This window comes from Schistocerca cancellata, chromosome 2 (genome assembly GCF_023864275.1).
Source record: "Schistocerca cancellata isolate TAMUIC-IGC-003103 chromosome 2, iqSchCanc2.1, whole genome shotgun sequence".
In the NCBI taxonomy this organism is placed as follows: domain Eukaryota; kingdom Metazoa; phylum Arthropoda; class Insecta; order Orthoptera; family Acrididae; genus Schistocerca; species Schistocerca cancellata.
Genome location: NC_064627.1, coordinates 11,758,908 through 11,785,948, shown reverse-complemented (window position 1 = coordinate 11,785,948; position 27,041 = coordinate 11,758,908). Strand labels below are relative to the sequence as shown.

Genomic DNA, 27,041 nt, shown 5'->3' with positions numbered 1-27,041 from the left:
ACAACTGTTTTTGTATTTGCACCTGTTTATATAGACATTACTGCTCTGCATTTGAACCTCTTCTTTTTTGTCATAATGAATGTCATACCTAGTAATCATCTCTTCTTGTGCAAATACATCATTCCCCTTTCAAAACTCCACAGTCATGTCTTACTATTCTATAACTACCTGTCCTTAATATTATTTCCCTGAGTCTAGCTTTAAGGACCTTGTATCTGGCTTTCTAAGATCAGCAGTCTGTGGAACTGATACAACACATCCTCCACCTAATTATTTTATGTGCTGAACTACACACAGCTTCTATTTTCATATAAAATATTAAGATGGCCTGCCCTCAAATTCACTGGTATGATAATCAGAGACACACCAACAAGTTAAATGTCATACTATAAAGCTAAGAACCTTGTGTTTGGTTTCCACCAGTAGCTGAGAGCCCTTCCCTGTACCCTTTAAGCTACCACTGTTCAATTCCATTCATCTTGTGTAAACCTAGTCTGGCTACCTTCATCGTCCTGCTGTGCCCCTCAAACTTAAAACTACACAACCAAAACTGTAGTGCCATAAGCTGGTGCACTGTTCACTGTTTTCATCAATTAGGTTAAGGATTGTCAGACAAAATAAACTGTTCCACACAACCATTTCAGTAAAAAATAAAACATAAAATGGAATCCTTTAAAAAAATGGGATCTGATAATCATGGAAGAGACCCAAGTGCATTGAAAGGTTTCAGATTTATTATATAATGGTAAGACAGGTTTTATAACTCTATTTTAAACTGCAAAACATTTCCAAGGACAGATGTGGACTCTGACCATACGAGAAGTTGAACAGAACAGATAGTGTCGTAAAAAGAAATTATAAGATGAACGCTGACAAATGTCAATTTAAATCGAGCAATGCTTAGGGAATTAGGTTAGGAAATGTGAAACTAAAACTGAAGAAGCTGCAGAAAGGTAGATAGGAAGCTAAGGAGATGGCAATAAATGAATTTAAAGAGGCAGGGTTTGTTAACAGTTTCAAAGAGAGAACAGGTAATCTCTGACTGAAATGGTGTAAACAAAAATAATATGGAAAAAAATAGATTCGAGAGATGACACAGTGAAGATGGCAGAGAATCAATTAGGCAGAATACGAGGTGTGACAGAAATTCTTGGATAACACATAAAGAATTGAATTTAATTGGCAAAAATAGGTGGACAAAAGGGACTACAGAGTTATAAAATGCGAGAGTGACAGAAAGTACAAAATGGCTCAGGAGGATCAATTAGATGAGAATTCTAAAGTTATAGGACCATGTGCATGACTGGGAGAAAGATGATGAGGCCTGTGGAAAAACTAGAGAAGAGTTTGGAGAAAAGAAATGCAGCTATACGAATATCGAGAGCTCAGAATGTGAGCCAGTACTGTGCAGAGAAGGGAAAGTTGAAAGGTGGAAGGTGGAAGCAATATGTAGGAGGACTCTACAAGAGAAGTGAACTTGATGGCAATATTACAGAAGGGGAAGAGAAAGCATATGAAAATGATTTGCCCTGTCAGTGTTCTACACACTTTCTGCCCATATGCTTTGTACTCTTGAGACTGCCCCTGTTATGCACCCTCCTACTACAACTTACTCCAAACCTATCTTGGGTAAGGCTTACTTCAGCAAGAGCAGAGCCACCTGTGAAACAGTGATAACTGTGAAACAATTGAAACACAACCTCTCTTCGGCTTTAATGTTGCCACAGCAATAAAATTAATGGAAACAAATGCGTGATGGATATTGTATGTTACCAAAGCGCACCTGCAGCACAACACTGGGCACTCTGGACCCTGTGATCCAAATTCTTGATTGCAGTACACTATTTTATATTCTCTTTTGATTTCCCCCTCTTTTTGTATCTGCTAACTGATAAGCCAGCTCTGTCGTTTCCATGCTCTCCCAAAACAATTTTTTAAACTTGTTCAGTTCTTTAATTATTTTATTGCTTAACTTTACAAATATCTCTTCCATTCCAGCTACAGGTTATACCTTTTTTTTCTTTTTTTCCCTTTTCCATCAGTTTTTCCTGTTTCCTTTTCATGATCTCTGTGCATATGACCGTGTATTCTTTTTATTCTCAGATCTCTGACATATCAAACAGTATTTTTTCCACCTGACTAGATTACAAATTTTGTCTGTTGCTACCATTTCATCCCTTATTTCAGTGTTCTTCTTTGCTGCTGAGTCCCTGCTGCCTTTCCATGTTGTGTGACTGCCCTGTCTTATCTATGAAGTTTTTTTCCTGTATGTCCAGCACCTTGACACAATGTGGTAATCAAAAGTTCTGTCCACATTTAGTTTATCATAATTCTGAATAATTTATTTACCAAAAGAGAGAAAGAGCAAGCTTGTAGCATTAATGTCTGAGACTGGATATCATTATTATATCAATAATAACAACGTAAAAAAATTAAGGAATTTTACTGTGAAGACCTACATGAAGAATGTATATTATAATAACAATAACAATAATAATCTGACAAGCTAATACACAGAAAGTAGTAGTACTAGTACTGGTATATTTTGAGTTGTCTGAGATAGGTTTGAAAATGAGAAGGAGATTAAAGTCTTTATCATGCACTTACCACAACCGATTATTGGTTTAAGAAAGGAAATTATGAAAAGTGAACTTTATTAACAGTCACATCTGCTGATCAGTTATAACACAACAGTTACTTGTCCATCACCCAAACAGTTACTGCAAAGCAAACAAGCAACATACCCCCGTCGGCGAATACTTTCCAACTGAAGTGTGTTGAGTTTCTTCGGCTTTCCATATTTATCCTTGTGCAAGCTTTGTTGGTTTGGAAGAACAGGAAAAGGGAGAAAAAAATGAAAGATGTATAAGAACACAGAAGAAACAACTAATTAACTAGCATCATGAGATGTTCTAATACAGGGCTGCATATGGATATCAACCTTTTACAAGGAACTTACTGCTTTGATAAAGAAATGCATGAACAGTTACTATTTATACTAATTGCTGTGACAATATGGAGGCTATCAAGTTTGATGTGTTGCACACCATGCTGAAACTGTAAACACACACACACACACACACACACACACACACACACACAAGTGTGCATGCACTTATACACGTTTCACTACAGTATATTTTAATTTATAACTACAACAATGGACCTTATTTTAACTGTAAACTGATCAGGTAAGTGTAGGGAACGGGAATGGAGAATTTTCCATGCATACCATCCTAATATATTCGTTCCTGGTCTATAACCAAAGCAGCTACCCCAACTAGATCAGCTACTTCTCTAATAGAAAGCCACTGCAGAGTGAAAATCTTTTCAGAATGCTAAAACACATGTGAAACATAAATTTACAATAAAGGATACATGGTATGAAAACATTAAATTGTAAGTAATGGAGTGGAATGACTTACTGCTACACAGTCAAGGAAGTCCAAAGACTTTGCACAGAATGACATATGCATAGCATAGTCAAGGGAGGAAGCTGAATAAATTCACACTGGTTACATGCTCAGCTCACACACAAGGACTATATACTAATTCACTATTTGAACATCACATTTTTGTGAATCTGATTGACAAACTGTATTAGACTGCATTATGGTACTGACCATTACAGAACCCTAAGCACCGGTGACTCCATCCCAAAAACTTCTCATACATATATATAAACTCTAATAGCTCTTTGGACATAAACAGAATAAAATTTGGTAGTATTCATAAGAGAAAATATACTGTCTATTAAAAATCATCAAAATTTTAAATATTTCTTTTCTAACTTTTGCTCTCTTCTTCCCACTAACATTCGATATTTAACTCCTGCTACAAATCCATCAGATACTGCTGGAGCAATTTACAGGCAGGAGATATTTCAATTACAATTATTATTACCAGAAGCAATTTCAGAACAATATAGAGCACACAAATGACAATGAACAACACTGCTATCTGTGGCATTAACTTAATAGACAAACATTAGACTGGTGGAGAAATATTGAACAACATCCTTTCCCACAGCTGTTTACAACTACCAAATGTGTTCATGGGGAGTATTTTGAGAAACAACAGGGATCAATAAATTTAGCACTACAAATGATAAACTGGTTTCATATTGGGAGAATACAATCCAAGACCACCATTTAAAATTCTCCAAACCACTTAGTAACAAGTCTAGACATGCATTGTCCTGTTATAACAACCATATAAATCATCCATTAGTTTTTGAGCTCTGTAGTAACTACATTTGTGGTAATAATTATGGGAATGAAATATGCCTGCTTTTGTGAAAATAAAATTCTTCTTCATCCTTTAACCAAACATTTTTCAGCACATCGATGCAATCATCAGTAGGTATTTATTTCACACCTGAAATTTTTTAAAGATATTTAAACAGTAATTTTAACAATAAGGATGGAATATCAGGCCAAAATATATTTTTCATTGCTACTATGATTTTAATTATTACATCAAAATAAATTAGTATCTGCTGTAATTTGAAATAAAATTGTTATTCATGAAAAGCATAAAAATTGCAATAGTATCACCAATAAGTTCATGTCTAAGTACCCATGTAAACAAACTGTCTCTCCTTGTCTGCTTGTCTGTTTCTTTAATATCCACCAACTACTGTGTGTGATCATTTCTGTCAATAGAAACAATAATTTCTTTACATATCCTGCATATGATAACTTCTGTTTATCATAACTTTTACATGTTTTTGTCTGTAATATGAGACTGCTCCATTAGTGAACTTTGAAGTCTGCCACATTTAGGAGGCACTAGGGTATACAGGCACCCACTACTCTGTCTACAATTATTTAACCCCATTTATACTGTCAATAAATAATATATATGTACCATACCTATCACACCACCAGATGGTGATTAGTATGACAACTGAAACCCCACGAAGCACCAATAAATCATTTCAGAGCACTTGGTTAGTATTCTTAACACCATAATTTCTGACAGCTACAGAGCAGCCCCATGTCACAATGGAAATAAGAACAACACAATTAAAACTTTAACTTTCAGATATAAAAGTCATAGACCTGTAATAGCATGTTTGTGTAAAGGAACCAAGAAGAATTTGTTTGTCCACGAAAATGGTGATTAAAAAATGCACTCCCTGGCTGCTAGACAGTGATAGTGAAGCCAGAGATGATTATTAATGAGCAATCCAGCACACACTAATTAATTAGTAGCTGTCTATCTCTCAAGATCTGAAAGAGAGTAGACACGTGTGAAAAAGAAAATGTTTGCACACTGAGTATTATTATCCTTGGACAGTTTTAAAAGTTATTTGACTATTTATTTACGAGTCCACAAAAATCCATCGTAACAATTTTGAATGGTTGTGATGACCCACAAAGACAGCAGCAATAATGGAGGGAAACACCAATGTGTCACCACAAAGCTGAAGAGGTATAAAAAGTTATTTCAAGAAGGGACATAAGAACATCATTTTTAAAATTTTTATAACTACATATTCATAATGAAATCTCGATATTCATTATTTTCTTCATTTGCTACAGTGACTGCTCAGATAGCCGAAACCCCCTCCGATAACATTTTCCAGAACAATTTAAAAAAAAATTCATTTAACTGTTTAAATAATATTTCCCTTATCATTTCCAAATCCTTTTTCCCAATAATTTCCATACAAGCTATAGGAACTCCACAAGAGGTTGCAGATGGTCTCCGAACACCAATTTATGGTAGCATGCACCGATTCACAGCTGTAGGAGGAACAGTGGAGTTATTTTGTGTACTGAGGAAACATCCGTACACAATTTTTGTCACACTGTGCCTGGCTGATAATTAGGATATTATGTAGTTGGGCAGTTTCAATACTCTGTGATCTAAAGAGTGACTTCACACATCAACATTTCTGGGATCATAGCACTGACACTACGAGCAAGGGAGATGGTGCAGCGGTCAGTAAACTCGACTCTCAAATCCCATACAGGCATTCCAATTTAAATTTTCCATTGTTGCTGTAAATCACTTAAATCAAATGCCAGGACAGTTCCTTTGTGAAGAACACACCCAAATTCCCTCCCCATCCTTCCCCCAAACTGAGCTCATACTCTGTCTCTGCTGACAGTATCACGTAGATAACTGATAGCAGTTCTTCAAATGGTTCAAATGGCTCTGAGCACTATGGGACTTAACATCTATGGTCATCAGTCCCGTAGAACTTAGAACTACTTAAACCTAACTAACCTAAGGACATCACACAACACCCAGTCATCACGAGGCAGAGAAAATCCCTGCCCCGCCGGGAATCGAACCCGGGCGTGGGAAGCGAGAACGCTACCGCACGACCACGAGCTGCAGACGATAGCAGTTCTTCAGAGGTCTTATGGGAAGATGATAATGTAGACACGTACCACATATAGATTTGACAAGAGATGGTGTGAAAAGTATAAAAAATATATATAATGACTCACATACACTTTTTGCGAGAGGTAATGTGCAAAACATAAATGGTGTATTAAAAAGATTCATTCTATTTTGGAAGGTTTTAATTTTTACACAAATAAAGATAGAAATTTGAACTTATGCATGAAAACTAAAAAGTTACTTTGGCATCGGCTGTACGCTGCCTGTAATTGTGGTAAGCAGAAGGGGTGTCTGTGGCGAAGCTAGCTCTCTCACTCGTTTGTTATTCGATGTGTCCTGAGGTGAAGTAGCAATAACACAAAAAAGCCATTTTGTATTTTCTGTACCTATAAATGCAGCTCAGTTATTTCATATGCAGTCTGACTTGTATTCTGTGTGGGGGATACTGGAAGCAGTGGAACAGAACAAGCAGAATCCCTTCCAGCATTCCTCACTGCCAAAGTCGAGTTACACTGCACGTGTCGTACAAATGTAGCGAGTGATGAGCAGCAGAGAATGTGGTACTGCACCTTCTGCAGCTCAAAGCATTCTGAGATGGCACCGACACGTTTGAGACACTCGCTGTTTCTCTAAGTGAAAATCCATCAGTTGCCTCCGTAGAGAGCGCATTCGAGAGAGTTTCAAACGTGTCCTGTGGAAATCTGCTCATCACGGCAGATGGGAGTTTGCCATTTCTCGTGTGTCTGTTTGACTTTGTTTTGTAGTTGTGTTCCTGTTGCAGATCATACAGATTTAATGGGTTAAAGTCCTTCATTGTGGTGATAAACAAAACTATGTAGGTTTTTTTGGATTCTTTACAGGTGTGAAGATGGAGGATAACATTTTCTTTTCACTTTTAGTGTCGAGTGACGAGGCTGCATTCCATTTACCTCAAAAAGTGAACCTGGGTATGTTAACGATCTGATTTTCTCCGCTATTGTGAGAATGTGATAGATGTGTTGTGTTTCAACAGGGTGGTGTACTACCACACCAATACCTGCATAAGACTATTTCTTATTGTGGAACTTTCTTTATGGTGGAATGACCATTAACGGTACCCAAATCTTGCACTGCACCATTACTCTCAATGGTTGCTTGGCCTAAAAAAAATTTTTTTTTAACTGAGCAAGACTTTATTTATGTGCCTCTCATTCCAAAACTTGTGTCAATTGTGATACTGCGGTACACCCAGACCTGCTCCCAGTCTGTGGGATGAGTTTGGCTATTGTCTGGATGTTCACTGTATGTCCAGTGGAGGGTACTTATGGATAATTTGTGGAAGGTATACAGAAACCTTGATCTCAAATGTAGCTGTATAAAGCATCCCAAGGATTTATGTGCAATACATACGATAAACTTTTGTAAAATAACACGGTTCTTTCAAAATAGAAAACTTTTGACTCACAAGTGTACATTACATATATCCCAAGTTTCTACCTTCATTCGTGCAGAAGATGTAGTCTCGTGAAATCAGATGAATCTTTTGGAACACAACACCGTGTACAACGACTTGTTCAATGCTGCTTGCTGTACATTTATCATTCAAGCTTTATTCAGTCATACCTCGTTCTTCACACAGTATTACACGCACAGTATAATTTTGCACTTTTGTAGGTTTTGTTGGGAGCATAAGCACACAATTTTCACGTAGCTTATAGTATCCTGAAGTTTCTGAAGCCCTCAGAACTTTACCGGTTCCTTCACTCTCAAAAAAGTGCAAAGTTTATTGAGCATATAGTACACACATGTTTAGCCACATGACCACATTTTCCTTTATGCTCGTAACATTCAATTGTTTTCAATAAATTCTTAAATTCTGTGTTTTAAATTATTTCAAAGTCAGCGCTAATAATGATGAAATACAAAGAAAAAATGGAATAAGATGTAGAAGAAGTGTACAATGAAACTAATAAGAAGAAATGAACTACGATCAAGCTAATTTATGTGAGAAATTCAGAGTCACATGTTAAGTTTGGGGAAAGAAGATAGTTCTGTGGAACATAAGAAACAAATACATAATAATACAGATTTTACAGCTGTTAACAATGAACACGACTTGAATGTGTAACAAAATTACACAGTTCACAGTAAATATTAGAGCAAAATTAGGATAAGACAAAATAGAAAATGGCGGGAAAGTTTTTTTTTTTTTTGTCGCTCTTGTTAACAGTGGGGGAAAGCTGGTAGATCTATAAGCTGAGTGATGGCAGCCAAACCTCGGCCAAATATCTAAATATTTTTACAATGAAATAATCTGATACCATTTTGATCGACTAATTATTAGAAACCCAAAACAAAAACAATAACTGTTCATCGTGTCAGTTTTGGTTCTAAAATGTTAAGAAAAATTTCTTAATACAGAGATCACACAGTTGCCATTCAAAGACAAATTCGCCACTGTTTAGCAAAACTCTTGTATCTCATTTAATTTACAGTTGGAATTTGACACTAGCAAACAGCTGATGTTAACGCATTTGTCTCTCAACACTACGCACTGTACTGATAGCACACTACTATATCCCTCAGTCTGTTAAATCAAAATGAGTGGCAGAGAAAGAAGAATGAAAAATAGCAAAAACTATAGTTCTCAGCGTGGTCTCATCTGTAGCACGGTCGAGGCATTCTGGAAGAATCGTTACACGAGTGCCCGAGGCGAAGCCTATCCTCAGTGACCGAACGACCCACGTGTGGGTTCACTTCTAAGTGCTTATCGACAAAAGTATTAACTGAGAATTGTGTCACGGCTGTTCTCTGTTTTGGTGCAGAACTTCCCTACACAAGAAGATGTGGAATGACATTTGGTGAAGTTCTGGTCTTGCGTTAAATCAGTAAGCGCATCGAAACAGCATGTCCAGACACTCTGGGATGATGTTGGTATTGAAACAGAGGATGACACGCGTAAAGCTGAAATACTAAACTCCTTTTTCCAAAGCTGTTTCACAGAGGAAGACCGCACTGCAGGTCCTTCTCTAAATCCTCGCACGAACGAAAAAATGGCTGACATCGAAATAAGTGTCCAAGGAATAGAAAAGTAACTGAAATCACTCAACAGAGGAAAATCCACTGGACCTGACGGGATACCAATTCGATTCTACACAGAGTACGCGAAAGAGCTTGTCCCCCTTCTGACAGCCGTGTACCGCAAGTCTCTAGAGGAATGGAAGGTTCCAAATGATTCGAAAAGAGCACAGGTAGTCCCCGTTTTCAAGAAGGGTCGTCGAGCAGATGCGCAATGCCTATATCTCTGACATCTATCTGTTGTAGAATTTCAGAATATGTTTTTTGCTCGCGTATCATGTCATTTCTGGAAACCCAGAATCTACTCTGTAGGAATCAACATGGATTCCGGAAACAGCGATCGTGTGAGACCCAACTCGCTTTGTTTGCTCATGAGACCCACAAAATATCAGATACAGGCTCCCAGGCAGTTGCCATTTTCCTTGACTTCCGGAAGGCGTTCGATACAGTTCCGCACTGTCGCCTGATGAACAAAGTAAGAGCCTACGGAATATCAGACCAGCTGTGCGGCTGGATTGAAGAGTTTTTAGCAAACAGAACACAGCATGTTGTTCTCAATGGACAGACGTCTACAGACGTTAAAGTAACCTCTGGCGTGCCACAGGGGAGTGTTATGGGACCATTGCTTTTCACAATATATATAATTGACCTAGTAGATAGTGTCGGAAGTTCCATGCGGCTTTTCGCGGATGATGCTGTAGTATACAGAGAAGTTGCAGCATTAGAAAATTAAAGCGAAATGCAGGAAGATCTGTAGCGGATAGGCACTTGGTACATGGAGTGGCAACTGACCCTTAACATAGACAAATGTAATGTATTGCGAATACACAGAAAGAAGGATCCTTTATTGTACGATTATATGATAGCGGAACAAACACTGGTAGCAGTTACTTCTGTAAAATATCTTGGAGTATGCGTACGGAACGATTTGAAGTGGAACGATCATATAAAATTAATTGTTGGTAGGGCGGGTGCAGGTTGAGATTCATTGGGAGATTCCTTAGAAAATGTAGTCCATCAACAAAGGAGGTGGCTTACAAAACACTCGTTCGACCTATACTTGAATATTGCTCATCAGTGTGGGATCCGTACCAGCTCGGGTTGACGGAGGAGATAGAGAAGATCCAAAGAAGAGCGGCGCGTTTCGTGACAGGGTTATTTGGTAACCGTGATAGCGTTACGGAGATGTTTAGCAAACTCAAGTGGCAGACTCTGCAAGAGAGGCGCTCTGCAGCGCGGTGTAGCTTGCTGTCCAGGTTTCGAGAGGGTGCGTTTCTGGATGAGGTATCGAATATATTGCTTCCCCGGAGGAGATCACGAATGTAAAATCAGAGAGATTCGAACGCGCACGGAGGTTTTCCGGCAGTCGTTCTTCCCGCGAACCGTACGCGACTGGAACAGGAAAGAGAGGTAATGACGGTCGCACGTAAAGTGCCCTCCGCCACACACCGTTGGGCGGCTTGCGGAGTATAATTGTAGATGTAGATGTAGACGAGGAGCAGCATATTCACATTTGCCGTGTCATTCCACCGACGAGTGGTGACTTATCCCAGTTCTAGTTTGCTTCGTCAGGGCTTCCTCACATTTGGACTGTGCTCGGCATTTTTACATCTACTGTGTCGTCCAGCCTGGATGTTTACGTTCCAGTTGTAGGCTACGAGTGTGTTTTTTTTATTTACCATGTCTGCAGAATTTCCAGAGAGACCTTCGATTCGAGTCGTCGAGTTACAGGGGCTCTCTCTCGGGTACTGACTTGACTACGACGGCTGCAACTTAAGCAGCCGCTCCCCATCTGCAGCGGCCTGGGCGGACTACCGGTTGGTTGGTTGGTTGGTTCAAGGATTAAAGGGACCAAACTGCAGAGGTCATCGGTCCCTTTTTCCAAAATACTAAAAATACCCACAGAGAATAAAAATGTTCAACAGAATAGGAGACAGAGTACACAGAACAAAAGAAAGAGACAAGGACCAGACAAAACGAAATAAAATCACACGGAGTGTGACGGTGGTTGGCCGACCATAGGAACAAAAAAAAGGAAAAGCCAACCAACGAAAACACATTAAAAACTTAGTTTAAAACCGTAGGCCAAAGTCCAGAATCAACACAAAACAAGAAAATGAAACAGAAACACTCAGATTAAAGAATAAAAACCCCCTGCCCGAATAAAACGTAAAACCCGGTCGCAGTCCGGGGGGCAACAGTCGAGATACGTAGTGCCAAGCTGACCTTATAGTAAATGCGGGTCACAGATTTTTTTGGTTATGTTTGAAGTTACTGTTATACTCTTGTCCGGAGGGAGTAGATTACGGACCACGACGGAGCAGTTGCACGCACATTTTGAAGCACAGGTGCACCTAACAGCTGCCTACCAGTATTTTACGTTCTTTCAGCTGAGGGAGCAACCGACTCGAACAAACACAACAGCGATCAGCTAAATTGCAGGTTGTTAGTAGACGATGCAGGTTCGAGTGCTCTTGTGGGCTTGCATACAGTGATGCTACGGTATGTTCCACGATTCCATTACTCAAAATGTGTCCGAAGCACGCATTCGTTCTGCAATATTACAGTTCCCCAACCCAATAAGAGATTCGCAAGACATTCTAGACGTCGCAGTGATCGACTTACAGTCTCCGGCTATCGCAGTGGTTCAGAAAGCGCGCAACACGGGCAGTCGGGCAAAGTTCCGCCACGACAGCAGCCGCCTGCAGCGTCTGAGCCACGAGTCCCAGTGTTACCTGCGTGGCCTGCTTACTGAGTTCGTACGGTTTTAGGTAATCATTTGCACAAGACGCCACCGTCAGCACAGCCCTCACATCGGTGGCACGTATTTGGCCCCTCTTGTCACCAGAAGCACAGTTCCGTGGCGATGAAACTAGGCACAGGTGCTTCGCTTACACTACTGAGTAGGTCTACTTCTGATTTATTAGGTAGCTCACGGCTGCGGGGCCCTCTTTCCATCCTGCCAGTGACATTCCTGTCTTACGAGTCTGTAGTCTGCCAGTGACCTCCTTCAATACGACAAAAACAGTGTCTTTTCAAGTACTGTGTCGCTCCAGTTTCCCAAACATCTTTAGAATTCAGCCCTTTGACTTGTTTGGTATTTGAATTCAAGACAATGTATTGCGGGTGACTTCACAGTACTCGAAACAGAGTAAATCAATTGTGTGACAAGCACAGGCAGTTGTTTTGAGTTTAACGTTGTTCTCGAGGACAAAGCTCAGCCACGGTTTTGTCGCGCAGCCAACGCGCTATCCAGGTGCACGGAAGCTGCCATGACGTCACGACGCTGTTGTTGGTGGCATCGACAAGCCGTCCCACGGACTGAGTCTCCGCACCGATTTTGAATTTACGGTCAGTCCTGAAGCTGTGCTGGCGACCTTATGGAGCAGGGCCGGTTATTTTCCAAAACATATTTGAACGGAGCATATTTGCAATTGCCGTTGGATGAGGAGTACAAATGTTTGATAATGAAGTTTCCGGTTGCACGCCCACGGAACATTCGTCAAATTTGAAGTGTATCTTCCAGGTGCTTTCGGTTGGTGGCCTCACGTGTAACAAGGAAAAAAATCTTCATTTTTCAAACGGAGATTTTGTATTTAGGTCATTGTACTGGTGCTCTGGGAACGAGAAACATTTTTTAATAGTTGACATGAAACGTTTCTGTAGTAAAACTTATTGTTATTCTCTGCACACAAGAATGGTTCAAATGGCTATGAGCACTATGGGACTTAACATCTGAGGTCATCAGTCCCCTACTCTTAGAACTACTTAAACCTAACTAACCTAACGACATCACACACATCCGTGCCCGAGGCAGGATTCGAACCTGCGACCGTAGCGGTCGCGCGGTTCCAGACTGAAGCGCCTAGAACCGCTCGGCCACAACGGCGGGCCTGTACACAAGAGTACGTAAAAATATAAATTATTTCACTGTGATATATATGAAAAACAGTATCAATATTTCATGATAATGAATCTGTATTTTGTAGTAAAGATACTGACAGTAATGTACACAAGAGAAATGATTTTCGTAATCTTTTTACTCTGATTTGAATTTCCTAAAAGGAAGACGTTCATAGAGACGTATCTATCTTGTAATGTATTTCTGGTAAATATATATTGTTATAGATAACCAAAGGACTTATCCAGTAGCATTAGCACACCTAGATATATGAAAAATGAAATGTACAACGGGAGTTGCAATTAGTATTGTTGCCTGCCTTTTGCAAGACAGCAGATTCTTTTCTAAATTACTCCGATGTTCCTTTTGCACGGTCCATAGAGTGTCAGCATGCGTTCCAATATCTCAACGATACGGGCATGCTTTTCGGTGTCTCTAGGATGCCCTTCTCACCGATCGATGTCTCATTCAATTTGTCGTACTAGTGGGAGATTGGAGCAGCGTAGTTCTTCCGAGCCTCTTCCGCCAAGTACAGTGCAAATGTTGCAAAGGTGAGCTATTTTATTGTCCAATTATATGTATCAACTCCTATACAGGCTCCCAGTTGTCGTCTCGTTTATTCGTGGGTACAGATTCAGTCTTTGGTTCCTCAAAGGATTACTGTTTCTAGGTAGATCACGTCGCCCGGTGCAAGTCTTTTTAGCTGCGGCTCGCTCGTCGCTCAGGATGATGTTATGACGCAGATAAAACACCCAGACGCAGAGCGGAGGAAATCTCCTATCCAGTTGGGAATCGAACCCGGGTCCCGCACTCGGCATTCTGCCTCGACGAGCACTCAGCTAAGGAGGCGAACGGGCGAAAAGGTTTGCGACGCGATTAGGGCCGCACAATGGGAATTAACAGACTCTGAACGCGGAAAGGCAGTTGGCTAGATGCACGGGACATTCGATTTCGGAAATCTGTAGGGAAATCAATATTCGGAGAGCCGCAGTGTCAAGAGTGTGCCGAGAACACCGGCTTTCACGCATCGATTCCCACCGCGGACAACGCAGTGGCCGACTGCCTTCACCGTCGTTTGCGTAGAGCTCCGAGTGCTAATAGACGAGCGTGAAATGACCGCAGAAATCGGTGTGGGACGTACGACGAACGTATCCGTTAGGGAAGCGTTGTCGGGCTGCGGCAGCAGGCGACCGACGCGAGTGCCTCTGGTAACGGCGCGACGTCGCCTGCAGCGCCTCTCCGGGGCTGGAGACCGCACGGGTTTGACCCCACACGGCTAGAAAGCCGTGACCCGGTCACAGGAGGCGCGATTTCAGTGGATAAGAGCTGACGGTAGTGGTCGAGTACGGCGCAGACTCCACGAAGCCACAGACCGAAGTCGTTAAAGAGGCAATGCGGAAGCTGTCGGTGGGCGGTGTCTACACGGAATTGATTGGGCCCTCCGATCCGACTGAACCGATTATTCACTGGAAACCGTTATACGTTCGGTCACTCCGAGACCACTCGCAGCCATTCGAGGAATCGACGTTCGCAAACGTGTCACCGGGCCACAATTTGAACGCTATTAGTTCGAAGGAGGTTCTGGAAAATTTGAGCAAAGGATTCGGCCACCCAGCTCGCCCGACACGCGTCTGTCGAACATTTGGAGGATATATTGGGAAGGTCAGTTGGTGCACAAAGTCCCGCCCCGCACAGGCAACACGGCGGCAGGGCGCAGTATTTCGGCAGGCAGGGGACTTGCAAAGACTCGTCTCGCTCGTCTGTGGGTGCCACGTCGGGAAAAAGGAGATCCGGCACGATATTAGGAGGAATTCGGTGACTTGTTACCTCAGTGTAAATACTATTGTCAAAAACGGAAAATCAATTAAATGTCGACTCGGTGCAGCAGAGCAGACTTACCCGCGCTCGCGGACGGCCTCGAGCTGCTTGCCGCTGAGGCGGCGCGGCTCGCCCCTCGCGTCCACCGCGACGGCGTCCAGCTCGTCGAAGGCGGGCGCCACGAACAGGTCGCGCAGGTTGAGGTGCGCGCCGGCGCCGGCGCCGCGGTGCGGCCGCCGAGGCAGCGACACCGACCCGTCGGCCGGGGGCGGCGCCGGCGCCGGCGGCGGGTGCGGCGGCGGGGGCTGCTCGCCGCCCCCCGAGGCCGAGGCCGCGGCGGCGCCCAGCTCGCCCGCGCTCGCCACCGGCGGCGGCAGCACGATGGGGAACGTCTTCCAGTGGTACAGGAACTGCTCGGCCACCTGCCACACACCCCACCCACCTGCTCCTCTTATCTGACTCTCTGAAATCCTTAAGGTAGCACGGATAATGTTACAACTTGTACAGTGTACAGACACCTGGCTGTGGCTCTAAAGAGAGAGAGAGAGAAAGAGAGAAAAAAATACGAGAACGAAATTACAGTTCACGAAGAAGCGAAAGTTTAAAGTTGCCACGAACGATGTATTAGGTGGGTACATACGTTCGTATCGTTTTACCGCAAGTTAAATAAACACAACACAGAATCAGTCGTCGATAATTGATAATATATTCTCCATCTCTATAACAGCGGTCTGCCGACGCTGGACTAACTTTTCCATTCCGTGATTATAGAAATCGGGCGATTTTGAGGTGAAGGACTCGTCGAGTCGCGTTCCTAGTGGATTTTCAGCCGGAAGGGAAGTTCCTCGAAGGTTGTTCGATAGAGAGCGGAAAAGGTGGAAATGTGAGGGCCCAGATCAGTTGAATGAGGTGGGTGCGGAATGACTTGCCGACGCAATGCGGACAGGCGTTACCGCGGAGCAGTTCGTAACATTTGGCAGCATGTCGACCATTTTGGATTAAGGCACTTAAACCGTCTCCGTCAAATCCCGAAGGTCTTCCTGAACGCGGACAGTCACTAATGTCAAAACGATCCTACTTAATGTGGGACAACGCTTTTGTCGCCACGGCATTATCCCCACACACGGCGAAAATATTTCTGGCTGCTCCCGCTGCTGCCACCCCTCTACTGAACTCGGAAGAATACGTCGGCAAGATTTCTCCACTTGGCACTCCGTTTTCTAGCATCCACAGTGCCATTCACTGTGACAAAATGACAATAGGTAAACCCGAGTAGCAACAGTGAACTATAAATAAAAATGACAATCGATACTGTACGGGAACTATTAATTGCCGTGCGGGCCCCCTAGTTCCGGATCGAAAACTATCGGCAGCAGTCGGGAGATTTCCTGGCGTGGCGTGGCGATTTCAACATGTTGCCAACTGTGCGGCGTAGACTGCATTTGTCGTCTCCCTTGTTTCCTGCTGTGTCGGTCGGGTCGCTTAGCTGTGCTGTTGCTGTCAGTGTGTAGTAGCTGCGTTTTCACTGTTTCGAAAATCAGTGACGATCCGGTTGCTGTCCCATCGTGGGAGTTACCGTCGACTCCAGTTCGGAAAAGAAAATCCTGTTATAAGGAGCGCTTGTCGTAATATGATGATGAATGTAGTGAAGTGCTGCGACGATGAAAAACAACCAAAAGCACTGTTAATGTATTTATTCAATATGTCAGTGATCTCAAATGTGGAAAGTACGAAGTACTTAACAGACGATTAACTCTGTCTTACACACAGCTTAAGAAACACGTTTGTGTTAGCTCCACTGCGCGCTTGCAGTACGTGCTTGTTCCACTCCTCACTCCGCCGCCCCTTCAGTAATACTGCTCGCTGCCCGTTTCCCGCGCCTGCTGGGAGTTCGGGTATAGTAAATAAACCAGTAGCAGCCCAGATATCACCGTGCAAAACAAAAGCGTTACTAACTCATGCACCAACTTAATAATTCTCTCAGTGGCGGCAAAGGACATGGAAGACCAGCTGACTGGTATGGTAATGGAATGTAGCCGAATTAAGTCAGACGACGGAGAGGGAATTTCATTACAAAGTGAGATATTGAAAGTATAATATGAGTTTTACTATTTGGGCAGTAAAATAACTTACGATGGCCGTAGTAGACATAAAATGTAAAATGGCAATGTCAAGAACAGCGTTTCTGAAAAGAGCAATATGTTAATGTCTAATAGAAAGTGATTGGAAGTGCTTTCTGACGCTTTCTGTGTGGAGTGTCGCCTCGAAAGTAAGTGGAACGTGGACGATAAACCGCGAGACAAGAAGAGAACAGAGCGCGTTAAAAGATGCCGCCACACAGAAAAGGCTATCACGGTTAACTAAAAGGAGATGTGAAGGGAGACATGGTCTCTTTGAAGATAACAGCGTTCCAAAGTTTGACAACATGTAAAAACAACAACAATCTTCGGATTGATCTGTCCTCCTTTGTTAACTACAAGGACACGATCAATCCGAAGATGACCATTACAACTGAAACCGGTCGCTGAGTAAAAAAAATAGTTCCGATAACAGCTTACTGAGGTTTTTACACGAGAGGAGATACTGAATAGAAATGCAGAGGAAAGGCCAGTTTGACTAGAAGAAGTGACTGGTTGACAGGACATGACGCGAGGCCTCAAGGTTATAGAGCGAAGCATGGAGGCTAAAAATTGTAGAGGCATACCAACGCATGACTGGAGTATGCGTGTTCAGACGACAGTTTTTAAGGTTGTTACGTAACGTCAAGGCGCATACATGTTTGCCGTCCAGTCAGAATTCCATTTGTTGTATTTGAGAAGGAGAATAACATTTGTTTCGAGCTTAAATCAAAAAATAATGTTTTATAATTTATGGGAAAAAAACCAGATCTAATAACTGTAGATGCCAGCCCGAGAGAAAGCTGATAATGCATGTAGAACATCGACAACAAAGAAAATTCGTCTCAATCGACAAACGAGTAAGGTGAAGTTCATTTATACTTATCACTCCCGCGTACTATTATGATAAATGTAACAAATTCGTTCATACTACGAAATAATGCAATTTAGGGATTTGACTTGAATGGAGATGGAGAACCTAAGTGCCAAATACAGTTGACCCAATATTTATCACATGGAATACCACCCTTGAAAACTTACGACACAATATGGTGACAGCCACGGCGAAATGTTGGACTTGGTCCAAAGCAAATGTATTACAGAAAATTGACAGTAAACAAGAAACGTATTCGCAGCTGCGAATATGGACTACCTTAAGCTGTATAATGGAATGACGACAATGAATATTTGTGCCGGACCAGGCCTCGAACCCGGGTCTTGCCCTTACCACGACCGGTCGCCTTACTGTTTGGCTACCCGTGCACACCTCACGTCTAGACTCAAACCTCTTATGTCGTAAACCACGTGCCTCCAACCTGTTATCGTACATGCATATATATATTCCCGTGCAGGGGAGACATTTTACTGGAATGTCGCTTACCAGGTGTGAGCGGATAAATACGGCAAGTGAAATGTCTCCCCCGTACGGGAATACACACTACTGGCCATTAAAATTGCTACACCACGAAGATGACGTGCTACAGACGCGAAATTTAACCGACAGGAAGAAGATGCTGTGATATGCAAATGATTAGCTTTCAGAGCATTCACACAAGGTTGGCGCCAGTGGCGACAACTAAAACGTGCTGACACGAGGAAAGTTTCCAACCGATTTCTCATACAAAAACAGCAGTTGACCGGCGTTACCCCGTGAAACGTTGTTGTGATGCCTCGTGTAAGGAGGAGAAATGCGTACCATCACGTTTCCGACTTTGATAAAGGTCGGATTGCAGCCTATCGCGATTGCGGTTTATCGTATCGCGACATTGCTGCTCGCGTTGGTCGAGATCCAATGACTGTTAGCAGAATATGGAATCGGTGGGTTCAGGAGGGTAATATGGAACGCCGTGCTGGATCCCAACGGCCTCGTATCACTAGCAGTCGAGATGACAGGCATCTTATCCGCAAGGCTGTAACGGATCGTGCAGCCATGTCTCGATCCCCGAGTCAACAGATGGGGACGTTTGCAAGACAACAACCATCTGCACGAACAGTTCGACGACGTTTGCAGCAGCATGGACTATAAGCTCGGAGACCATGGCTGCGGTTACCCTTGACGCTGCATCACAGACAGGATCGCGTGCGATGGTGTACTCAACGGCGATCCTGGCTGCACGAATGGCAAAACGTCATTTTTCGGATGTATCCAGGTTCTGTTTACAGCATCATGATGGTCGCATCCGTGTTTGGCGACATCGCGGTGAAAGCGCATTGGAAGCGCGAATTCGTCATCGCCATACTGGCTATCACCCGGCGTGATGGTATGGGGTGCCATTGGTTACACGTCTCGGTCAACTCTTGTTCGCACTGACGGCACTTTGAACAATGGACGTTGCATTTCAGATGTGTTACAACGCGTGGCTTCATTCGATCCCTGCGAAACCCTAAATTTCAGAAGGATAATGCACGACCGCATGTTGCAGGTCCTGTACGGGCCTTTCTGGATACAGAAAATGTTCGACTGCTGCTATGGCCAGCACATTCTCCAGATCTCTCACCAATTGAAAACGTCTGGTCAATTGTGGTCGACCAACTGGCTCTTCACTACTCTTGTTGAACTGTGGTATCGTGTTGAAGCTGCATGGGCAGCTGTACCTGTACACGCCATCCAAGCTCTATTTGACTCAATGCCCACGCGTATCAAGGCCGTTATTACGGTTAGAGGTGGTTGATCCGGGTACTGATTTCTCAGGATGTATGCACCCAAACTGCGTGAAAATGTAATCACATGTCATTTCGAGTATAATATATATTGTCCAATGAATACCCGTTTATCATATGCATTTCTTCTTGGTGTAGCAATTTTAATGGCCAGTAGTGTACATGACGCATGTACAAGTACAGGTTGTAGACACATAAGTCTGGGTCTGACCGTGAACCGTACTCGGTTAGTCAAATGGTAAGGCGATCGCTTGCGGGGAAATCGGGGTTTGTGTCCCGTTCGGGCACAATTTTTTATTGTGGTCATTCCATTATACAGCTGATGGTAGTTCATATGACAGCTGATGTCGCAGTAGTGCCTTTTCCTTCGGACATGCATGCATGTACGAATGAACTCTGCATCATAAATCGGAATAACAAAGGCATTGCAATATCGCAAAACTGAATATTTAGTCTGGATATCCCCAGTCTTGATAACAACACTGTCAAACTATCAGTATTTCACACTGCGGAAAAAAACGAAACACTAAGAAGTAAACATACCCGAGGCTTTGAATATGTTGTAGTGTAGAGCAAAATCAGAGACATATTTTTTATACCTGCCCATGCAGCCATTAAGGGGGTGAAACATCCCCTTGAAAAAAATTGAGGTAAATATTTCTTCACGAATATTGTTGAAACGGTGACAGTTACTACTAAAAAATTTCGAATAAAAGTTTTAGGGTATTTAATGTACGTTACAAGATGCAAGATGCATCCACAATAAGCTAGAAATATCTCTATATCGATTGTAACACGCCGGGGGTACAACTGGTGGGGGACCCTTAAACCGTTCTCGCTATGACCATGCGAATTCTCCACACCACTCCCGCGGCGGTCGTATTTATTATTTCGTTGACACTGCTGCTGGCTTGCCTGATATTATGTACATAAATATGCAAGAGGGTTTAGAGGCGCCACTCAGCACTAAAAACAACACTGTCCTAAATCCGGTATGAACAACTACACTCTGAGACGATAAGAACATCGCAGGTTACACTGTTTACACACTAAGTCGTAAGTGTTGATGCCAATTAACATTCTTGCTGATTTGATGAGAGGTCATAATTATTATTCCCTTATTACTACAGTATTCTTGACGATGTTAATGTCTGTCACTACTGTACTTTACGCCGCCACACGTATGTCGCAGTCTTACTCTGGCCGAACCTTCGGTGATAGATCCACAGGCAATGACGATGATTATCTGTCCACAATACAAGGCGTACATTAAGTCCGGGAACACGTCCAATTATTTATTGCACAAGAACCAAACATTGTACAGATATCATATATATGTCATTTTGAAGAGAAACCCTGAAAGTTTTTTCTCGTGTATATCGCCACAGCATAGTTTCGTAATAAGTCGATAGTCTGCGCTAGTCGCAAACATGGCCAGCTCAGGTGCGGAGTGAGCTTCTGTGTGTTTTGAGTTCGACAAAAACAAGTGTGCTACAGCTGTTCAACGGATGTTTAGAACCAAGTACGGTAAGAAGCCACCAACAAGGGTAGCTATTTACCACTGGCACAACAAGTTCGTTACGACGGGTTGCTTGTGCCCGGCAAAGAGTAGCGGACGTCACAGTGTTCAAATGTGTGTGTATTCCTAAGGGACCAAACTGCTTAGGTCATCGTTCCCTAGGCGACTCACACACTACTTAAACTAACTTATGCTAAGAACAAGACACACATCCATACCCGAGGGAGGACCCGAACCTCCGGCGGCAATCAATGGCACGGCGTCCTAACCGCGCGGCTCGTCCCAGTGTGAGGGAAGTGAACGTGGAGCGCGTGCGAGACACATTCATAAGGAGTCGAAAGAAATCGGTGCGTCGTGCATCCCGCATATCGAATGTCTGTAAAAATCTTCCAGAGTTTCTCTTTAAAATGCAATATGTATGACATATGTACAATGTTTAGTTCTTGCGCAATAAATAGTTGCTAGTGTTCCCGGACTTTATGTACACCCTGTATTATCACTAGGCAGAGCGTACGCGTAACCGACACGACGCGGGTGATTGTTGATCATGCGGAAACGGAATGGTCGAACGAAAAAGTTCTTACCTCACCACGTACACACAGATATGTGGTACCAGTCCTTAGGCTCCTTTAATAATATAACACTGCTCATAAAAGTTAATTTACAGTTCACAGTTTTCACTCGTGAGAGCGTGCGTGTAACCGCGGAAACGCGATGACCGAACGCATGTTATCACGCTCCCTACAAGGAACTGCCACTTGTTACTCTCCTTTGTGGTAAACTATTTTACTGACTCACATTACTTTCATTCTGATGTTGCAGGCTACGACACGCAAACGGGCAGATACTCAAATACGTTAACGGTGGCAATGCTCATACATAATTACTTCTTTACGTACTTTTGACTGAATCCACTTCCATATCTCATTACTTCACAATAATAGTACTTGCAGCCACACTTGAACTTCTATAATAACGCCTTTCTCCAGCAGAGTTACCCACAACACAACACAGCAGCTCCATGTCTCGTGCTTGACTCTGTAATGCAGCCACTCGCAAAGATACTCCGCAACGAAGCCAGCGATATGACAATACAGGGTTATTACAAATGATTGCAGCGATTTCACAGCTCTACAATAACTTTATTATTTGAGATATTTTCACAATGCTTTGCACACACATACAAAAACTCAAAAAGTTTTTTTAGGCATTCACAAATGTTCGATATCTGCCCCTTTAGTGACTCGGCAGACATCAAGCCGATAATCAAGTTCTTCCCACACTCGGCGCAGCATGTCCCCGTCAATGAGTTCGAAAGCATCGTTGATGCGAGCTCGCAGTTCTGGCACGTTTCTTGGTAGAGGAGGTTTAAACACTGAATCTTTCACATAACCCCACAGAAAGAAATCGCATGGGGTTAAGTCGGGAGAGCGTGGAGGCCATGACATGAATTGTTGATCGTGGTCTCCACCACGACCGATCCATAAGTTTTCCAATCTCCCGTTTAAGAAATGCCGAACAGCATGATGGAAGTGCGGTGGAGCACCATCCTGTTGAAAGATGAAGTCGGCGCTGTCGGTCTCCAGTTGTGGCATGAGCCAATTTTCGAGCATGTCCAGATACACGCGTCCTGTAACGTTTTTTCGCAGAAGAAAAAGGGACCGTAAACTTTAAACCGTGAGATTGAACAAAACACGTTAACTTCTGGTGAATTGCGAATTTGCTGCATGAATGCGTGAGGATTCTCTACCGCCCAGATTCGCACATTGTGACTGTTCACTTCACCATTAAGAAAAAATATTGCTTCATCATTGAAAACAAGTTTCGCACTGAACGCATCCTCTTCCATGAGCTGTTGCAACCGCGCCGAAAATTCAAAGCGTTTGACTTTGTCATCGGGTGCCAGGGCTTGTAGCAATTGTAAACGGTAAGGCTTCTGCTTTAGCCTCTTCCGTAAGATTTTCCAAACCGTCGGCTGTGGTACCTTTAGCTCCCTGCTTGTTTTATTCGTCGACTTCCGCGGGCTACGCGTGAAACTTGCCCGCACGCGTTCAACCGTTTCTTCACTCACTGCAGGCCGACCCGTTGATTTCCCCTTACAGTGGCATCCAGAAGCTTTAAACTGCGCATACCATCGCCGAATGGAGTTAGCAGTTGGTGGATCTTTGTTGAACTTCGTCCTTAAGTGTCGTTGCACTGTTATGACTGACTGATGTGAGTGCATTTCAAGCACGACATACGCTTTCTCGGCTCCTGTCGCCATTTTGTCTCACTGTGCTCTCGAGCGCTCTGGCGGCAGAAACCTGAAGTGCGGCTTCAGCCGAACAAAACTTTATGAGTTTTTCTACGTATCTGTAGTGTGTCGTGACCATATGTCAATGAATGGAGCTACAGTGAATTTATGAAATCGCTTCAATCATTTGTAATAGCCCTGTACGGTTACACGCTGTACACGCGACCGATAACCATCGTTTTCAGTGACAGTTGTCATGTTGGTTGTTGAAAAAGGTCTTGCCAACATAAATATAGTCTAAATGTAAATTCTACATATATTGTCCTAATTCTGCTCTCTTTTCCTCGGACGGCCACCATCGTCCGAGCAGCGGAGTGGGGGGCAGTGATGTGAGCCGTGAGAGTAACGAGAAGTTCGCATCACTGACTCCACTGTGAAGGCAGTGTTGCAAACAGTTAAGCGAGCTTCCCACCAGCTTCAGGTGCAAAAACAACAAAAATGCATCTATTCTCATAATCGCTAAAATTTCCACTAATTTTGTAATTATTATGAAAGAAAACAATAAGTATATTTCTAATTAGTTTCCTTTATCATTAAGTAATAAAATATTCACAATCATTAAAATAACATACAATAAATAAATCAGCAAGTCAAGGCAAAGGACATACAAAAAGTTCTATAACAACAACTAATTATTTAAATGAATTCGGTTTCTTCATATGAATCATTTGTCTGCATCATCATCGGTTTCAGATTGATACGATTCTTTGGTACCGATTTGTTTTACAACGTTTTTTGGAATTTCATATTCGTTGCAGCATTTTCCTTCCAACCTCAAACCACAGCGTATTATTAATACAGCAGTTAAAACATTTAACCTCATTGTAAACCTCCGCTGGTTTTTTTTTTTTTTTTTTTTATCACGTTCATACTCTTAAATAGCCTCTCAACATCGGCATTGGAATGAGGCAGTGCTAGGAGAGGAATCGTAAAAGTCGCTCGTGAAATGAACCATAACTTTTCTTCTTCTTCTTTTAGTGTTTAATCCTTGAGGTTGGTTTGCAGCAGAGCGCTATTCCTCTCTTCTGTCTACCTTCCTTTTCATTTCCACGTATGTGTACATGCAACATCATTCATGATCTGTTGCATGTATGATAACCTTGGTCACCCTCGCCGATTCCTTCCCTCAATAGCTCCTTCTGCTATTGTTCCAATGATGTTGTGTCCTACGAGTTTGTCTCTTCTTGTTTGTACTCTTCTAAGCACCTCTTCATTTGTTACGTTGCCTCTCCAGCTGAACTTCATCGTTCTTCTGCAGCACTACATCTCCAGGGCCTCTAGCCGTCCTCTCTCTTCTCTTCCCATTGTCCAAGTTTCACATCCGTATAGGGCCACACTCCAAACGAAAGCTTTCATGATACATTTCCTTATTTTCAGACTGATGTTCTTGCTGGTAAGTAAGTTCCTCCTCCGATTAAATGCAATTTTGACCTTTTGTATTCTGCTCTCAATTTCTTTTCGGCTTCTACCACTCTTTGTGATTTTGCTTCCCAGGTAAGTAAATTTCTCTATCACTTCCAGCTCCTCTCTTCCAATTCTCCTTCTCAGAGGTTCATATTCTGCTCCTGTACAGCATACCATCACTTTAGTCTTTTTCTTGTTTATTCTCATTCCATACTGATTGCACAGAATCCTTTTCATTGTTCTGAGGACTTCCTCTAGATCTTCTTTCGTCTCTGTGACTATTGCAATATCATCTGGATGACATAGCATGTCTATCTTCTGCATGTAAACGATGCCAGTATCTTCTGTAAAATTTTCCGGAGATAAAATAGCCCCCCAATCGGATTTCCGGGTGGGGACTGCAAAGGATACAGACAAGGAAAAGAATCCCAATTTCCGAAGTATAAGTAAGGGCTACTAAATACTGTTCATTCTACAGGGATCTCCGCATGTAGTTTATCGAGTGTGATGGTTCATTTGATGTCACATTGTAATGCATCAGTGTTGTCTTCACAGTAAAAGTTAAATATTGCTGAAATCAAATAAAGTAGAAATAACAAATTTCGAAACATATAAATAGCTTAGTGGTTGGGAGATCACATTTTCAGTAAATGAAACTGAATTCTACTAAAGCACTATAAAATCCACCAGTCACTGGAAGCAATATTTTGCCACTAAAAGAAGGGTAGAAACCACCAGTTTTAGTGGAAAATCCACTAAGTTGGCAACACTGTGTGCTGAGTGTTGGACGCGCTATCTACCGTTTCTCTCAGTTTACGACAGACGACAAACAGCAGGAACGGATTCCTATCTGTAAATGGAGGAAAAAAGATCTTACGAACATGTGCCCGGAAATGCATCGTCAGAATGGTCCGGGAACAAGCCGAGATGGTGTTTCTGTACGGCCAAGCAGATGGAAATGGTCGAGAGGAAGAATCCCTGCACGTCCGCCTGTCTGAAAAGGACCCGTGACCACACAAAAGCCCAAAAAGGGGTTGAAATGTGGTTAGCATCTGCGAGTGTACTTGTCTGGTAGATCTGTGCTGCCTCATCTGCCTGGCCGGCCTGAACACCGGCCCATTCTGCTGCGTCAGTCACACGGCACGTGGCCAGAGGAATCCGTCCCTTCAGTTTGTCGGTTATATCAACGCACATACAGGGTGGACCATCTTAGACCATAATGAGAAATAACTCGGGATAGAGATGAGATACAGCAAACTATTTTTGGCAAAGTTACAGGTGGCAAAGGAGGTCACGTACTGCCACTAATGGCCATGAGCTTGAATTTTCGAAGTGGTTATGGATATTTTTTAAATGGTAACCCTAATACTTTATTTAAGATTCGAAAAGAATGGCAAACTTTACGCATAAGATGATACATTATTCAGGGTCATGGAAATGTTCACTGAAGGTCAAACAAGCAAATATGTTTTTAGTTCTAGTAAGGATTATCCCGAAATAGAGAAGGAACTCAGCAAAGTGCAATGTTAGATACAAATTGGAGCACAGATGTTAAGTCCCATAGTGCTCGGAGCCATTTTTACAAATTGGAAGGGGCATCCCGAGGAACGAAAGGCGCGGCGGGTCACTCAACGATCTTAAATCAATGATCTACGTTTTATTTACGTTTGTTCTACCTCGCAAATGTCAAAATAACATTTATATGTTGTTATGTATTTATTTTTACCAATAAAAACGTTAATTAAAACATGAAGTTCAAATCTCTGTTCACTCTTTCCAAATCTGAAGACACAAATAGGGATTTCCATGAAACAAAATTCAACCTTCGATAGTTACCTTTAAGAAGACGCTTATTGGTAAAGACGTGTGACCCCTTACGCCCCCGCCAGTCTGTAACTAACTGTATTCCGCTTT

At 42.6% G+C, this 27,041-nt stretch overlaps 1 protein-coding gene across 2 annotated transcripts in view; it reads right to left on the bottom strand.

Annotated features, from left to right (window-relative positions):
- Nucleotides 1-27,041, bottom strand: part of LOC126161305 (uncharacterized) — an 847,447-nt gene that overhangs the window by 195,022 nt on the left and 625,384 nt on the right. For both annotated transcript variants that reach the window (XM_049917059.1, XM_049917060.1), the window contains 2 exons: nt 15,215-15,555; nt 2,745-2,816 (listed from right to left, as the gene is read on the bottom strand). In XM_049917059.1, coding sequence (XP_049773016.1) covers nt 2,745-2,816; nt 15,215-15,555 — 413 coding nt within the window. The remainder of the gene's footprint in view (nt 1-2,744; nt 2,817-15,214; nt 15,556-27,041) is intronic.